This window comes from Octopus bimaculoides, chromosome 26 (genome assembly GCF_001194135.2).
Source record: "Octopus bimaculoides isolate UCB-OBI-ISO-001 chromosome 26, ASM119413v2, whole genome shotgun sequence".
In the NCBI taxonomy this organism is placed as follows: Eukaryota; Metazoa; Mollusca; class Cephalopoda; order Octopoda; family Octopodidae; genus Octopus; species Octopus bimaculoides.
Genome location: NC_069006.1, coordinates 2,422,450 through 2,427,754, shown reverse-complemented (window position 1 = coordinate 2,427,754; position 5,305 = coordinate 2,422,450). Strand labels below are relative to the sequence as shown.

The window sequence follows — 5,305 nt, the reverse complement described above, 5'->3', positions numbered from 1 at the left end:
TATATGTATACATATATGTGTGTGTGTGTGTGTGCATATATATTTGGAGTGTTTTGGAAATTCCTTGATACTGTTATAATATTTGGAGAGAAGATTTTTTCTCAAATCAAAGAGTTAAGATTGAGAAAAGAACATCCATAAAAGCAAAAGCCATACACATTTTGTGAAATCTCTTCCGAAAGGTTAGTGCCTTTTGACTTTCTAAAAAGGTTCTTTTCTCAATCTTAACTCTTTGAGAAAAAATCTTCTCTCCAAATATATATATATATATACACATACAGGGTTTGATGGGTATTTGTTCCTATTTTATACTTTTAATTTTGTGCATGCGCATTGTTTGTTTTGATTTATCTTGTCGACTACACAGTATAGTAGGGTCAGTTGGGCACCATCTGTGAGAAAAACTGCACCACAATGAAATTCACTTTGCCAAACTTTTGGAAATGACATGCATGACATTTGCTTCGGAAGCTCCAATATGAACTTTGCAGAGTGTTTGGGTGTCAATCTGAGGACAGTGCAGAGGATTCAGAAATAGTTGGGCGAGTCTAATGTTGATTACAAAAGTACAGCAGCTTGGAAAACTCATGCTGGTCGTTCTGATAAGAAAAGTACTCCTGAATTTGTTTGAGAGATCCAGGCTATGATTGACAATGATCATTCCAAGTCAATCAGGTCCATCACCAAGGATGTAAGAGTGTCTGAGTTTCCTATCAGGCTGGTAGGGCATGAAGACATTTGGTATTCCTCACACAAGACGAGAAAGGGCTAATCTTTATCCCAAGCCATCAAGGACAAGAAGAAAGACCACACTTCAACAAAAGACCGTACTACAAAGCTTTTCAACAAACTCAAGCATCCCCTCCAACTGAACATGCTTCGGTTTTTCTCAGTGAAAATCAACCCTATGAGTATTTAGCACCTAGGGACTGGTCCAAAGCACACATTATATTGAATTGTACATTGTTGGTGCACTCTAGGGTGTCCAACAAGTCGTAAATCCCCTTTGTGTATTATAATCAAATGAATAATAACAGACGATGGATAATTGTCAGCTCATTACAGCTCATAGTTAGCCTCAACAGACTTCAGCTATGTCTCTGCTGCTGTTGTTGGCACTCTGTCGTTTATGACGATGAGGGTTCCAGTTGATCCGATCAACGGAACAGCCTGCTCGTGAAATTAGCGTGTAAGTGGCTGAGCACTCCACAGACACGTGTACCCTTAACGTAGTTCTCGGGGATATTCAGCGTGACACAGTGTGACAAGGCTGACCCTTTGAATTACAGGCACAACAGAAACAGAAAACAGGAAGTAAGAGTGAAAGAGAGTTGTGGTGGAAGAGTACAGCAGAGTTCGCCGCCATCCCCTGCCAGAGCCTTGTGGAGCTTTAGGCGCTTTCGCTCAATAAACACTCACAACGCCCGGTCTGGGAATCGAAACCGCGATCCTATGACCGCGAGTCCACTGCCCTAACCACTGGGCCATTGCGCCTCCACATCTCTGCTGTATTCTTGGGATATTCCTTTGTTTGTCAAATTATGTTTTATCTGATAACTATGTTTTTTTTTGTTTTTTGTAATGAAGTAATGTTCTCAATCTTCTATTAAAAAATTATCTAAGATATGAAGAAGCCATTCTTACCCATATACATCGCCATAAACTTCTCTCCAGTATTTGAACACGGAATTATATCCCTGGAATATTAAAATACAAACAATTAATTTTGATTATAACAATGCATTTGTTTGAAATGTTGTAATAAGCAAAATTCATAGGAATAACATGAAAGAAGAACAGAAATTGGATTTGAAGTTCACAACAACTATTTTGGCAGCATTTTATCAATGCTTTCATAGATTATGCCATGGCATGAAATCCATCATGTTCGTTCAAAGTTTACAAGATGGTGGCAGATGTTTTTGCCATGATGTAATCTTTGAAGGCATCAATAAAATGCTGTCGAAATAGATGCTGAGAACTTTGAACTTCATTTGTGTTCTTTTACACATATGTTACACCAATCCCTGGTTTATATTGGACTTGGTACTTAAGTATATCTGTACCTGTCTATGTGTATACACACACACACACAGAGATAGATAGATAGATAGATAGATAGACAGATAGACAGACAGATAGATAAATAAATAGATAGAGGCGGCGAGCTGGCAGAAACATTAGCACGCTGGGCAAAATGCTTCGTGGTATTTCGTCTGTCGTTACGTTCTGAGTTCAAATTCCGCCGAGATCGACTTTGCCTTTCATCCTTTCGGGGTCAATAAATTAAATACCAGTTATGCACTGGGGTTGATGTAATCGACTTAATCCCTCTGTCTGTCCTTGTTTGTCCCCTCTATGTTTAGTCCCTTGTGGGCAATAAGGAAATAGGATAGATAGATAGATAGATAGATAGATAGATAGATAGATAGATAGATGTGTGAGTGAATATATGAATAACTACAGCATACAACCAGCAAATAACAACTTTGTTCCAGAGTATTGCAAGTTCTGTACCCGGCCTCTCCTGGCATTCTATATGCTCAAATGCCTAAATTCTAATGAATCCTGGAAATGACAAATGTTATATATTTATAGGTAATTAATTGATGCTTTTGATATTTAACCCTTGGTCAGCTCGCCGCCTTAATAATAATGACAACAACAACAACAGCAGCAGCAACAACAATAAAAACAGGGTCCTAAACACTTGAAAGACTACTGGGATCTTTTTTAAAACAGGGGCCACATTTTTCATTAATGTTTTACGTAGTGTTTTTGGTACCGTATACTTATCTATTTTGCGTTATAGAACAGAAAAATACTTTTGTATTCGAATTTATTTCATGTAAAAAATTGTCTTATTTCGATAATTTCAACCAATCACTGACAAGTATTCAGTTGTTTATATATACTCCTTTGGCTGATTAAGCCATAGCTTCGTTTTATTTGCTTTTTTCATTTTCTTTTTTTTTCTTCGTTTTATTTGCTTTTTTCTTTTTAAATTTACTGTTTTACCCTAACCCTAACCCTAACCCTAACCCTATCACCGATAGAATTGTTTCAGAATCGTTTGTTTATGTAGTCGGCACTTAATGTATATCGGCTGAATGGACGTCAGTGATTGGTTGAAATTACAGAAATACGACAACTTTAACATGGAATAACTTGGGGATTTCTTTTTTTTTAAAGAAGACTAAGAGAAAAAGATGTTTTATATGACACATTCTACCAGTGTTCCAAGTTTCAAAGTGTTTCGTTAATGAAAAATGTGGCTCCCGTTTTAAAAAAGATCCGACTAGGTACCAGTGTTCCAAGTTTCAAAGTGTTTCGTTAATGAAAAATGTGGCCCCCGTTTTAAAAAAGATCCGACTAGTGAAAACTTGTGGATACCTGAGGTTACAAGTAGTAACCCGATATCCACAGAATCCCTACCATGAATGAGACCGAACCTGAGCCAAATCAAAATATCTACAAAAGGCCTGAAATTTGGAGGAAGGGGACTTGTCGATTACATCGACTCCAGTGTATCAATCACTTGTATTTATTTTATCGATCTCGAAAGGATGAATGGTGAAATTGACGACGGCGGAATTTGAGCTCGGAATTTGTTGTTGTTGTAGTTGGCACTCCGTCGCTTACGACGTCGAGGGTTCCGGTTGATCCGATCAACGGAACAGCCTGCTCGTGAAATTATCGTGCAAGTGGCTGAGCACTCCACAGACACGTGTACCCTTAACGTAGTTCTCGGGGATATTCAGCATGACACAATGTGACAAGGCTGGCCCTTTGAATTACAGGTACAACAGAAACAGGAAGAAAGAGTGAGAGAAAGTTGTGGTGAAAAAGTACAGCAGGGTTCGCCACCATCCCCTGCCGGAGCCTCGTGGAACTTTAGGTGCTTTCGCTCAATAAACACTCGGAATCGAAACCACGATCCTATGACCGCGAGTCCGCTGCCCTAACCACTGGGCCATTGCGCCTCCACGCTCGGAATATAAAGACAGACGAAAAAGCGATAAGTATTTCGGGCTTGATAATGATCTTGCCAATTATTATTATTATTATTATTATAAATGTGGATGTTTGGAAACGTAGTTCCGAAAATGTATCGAATAATCAGATAACATCGTTAACACTAGAAGGAAATTGTCAAGAATAGTCCCGGGCTGAATATAAACCTGGCTGCTTCCAGACGTATCTCTGGAAAGTGTATGGGAGAATCAGATAAGATCATTAAAACTAGGATAAAATTTACTAAGAAAATGGAAACGACATCTTCAGATAAACAAATAATTGATATCGCAACAAATATTTTTTGCACAGTTATATTTTATGTTGGTTTTGTCACTTAGGAGTCGTGACTGAAAAACCTTGTGCGTAAAGAGAAACCGACTTACAGTACAGAACAACAACATGACGTATATAGTATAATATGTTATTAATTAATTACTTCATGGATCTAAGTATCTAAGGAGTGGAACATATTTTCCTTTAAGAGCCTCGCGGCCCCAGGTGACTAGTTAGAAAAGGCGTTGCCCGGAGGATGGCGATAGGGAAAGCGCAGGAACAGCCAGTCTGATTCACGGAGCTCGCACTTGTCGAATGCCATCTCCGCCCCATTAACGGTGAGCAGGGATATAATTACTTTATGAAATGGTAAAATACCCACACTATGAAAACAGACTAAATCAAACAGTAAGTACATCTGATATATTGGTAAATTTTCAGATTAACACCCGCACGATTTTCACTAGGATGTTAGGGTTAACCGTAATTTTAACCCTAAAACTAACCCTGACCCTAAAACCCTAACCCTAACAACCTAATGAAAATCGTGCGGGTGTTAATCTGAAAATATACCGATATTTTTATTATCATACACACAAGTTACTGGTTACGCAATGCACTCAAACAAAAACAAGTGAGACTGAGATAAACAAAACATGAAGCGAAACGAAAAAGAAGAAAATACAACGTGGAACGAAACAAAAACACAGAGTGAAACGAAATGAACATCTGAACACGAAACGAAACCAAAACAAGTCATAAGTTAAACAATCTCACAGTAACATCTGATATATATATATATATATATATATTATTTTGCTTAAAACAGTTCCAACACTGTCTGTTTTTTATGTTTTATTTATATTCCTGCAGAACTAATGTGGGGTATAGAATATGGAATATACAATATATAATATGATATACAATATACAATATAAAATAAAATAACATAAAAATGGATGGCACCATGAAAGAAAGTATTGAATGTAGATGAAATATTGAGTGTTCAATATAA

General features: G+C 37.5%; 1 protein-coding gene across 1 annotated transcript in view; it reads right to left on the bottom strand.

Annotated features, from left to right (window-relative positions):
- The window catches only part of LOC106880585 (cytochrome P450 3A9), a 23,629-nt gene that overhangs the window by 6,691 nt on the left and 11,633 nt on the right, over positions 1-5,305 (bottom strand). The window contains exon 3 of the mRNA XM_052976966.1: positions 1,645-1,697. Coding sequence (XP_052832926.1) covers positions 1,645-1,697 — 53 coding nt within the window. The remainder of the gene's footprint in view (positions 1-1,644; positions 1,698-5,305) is intronic.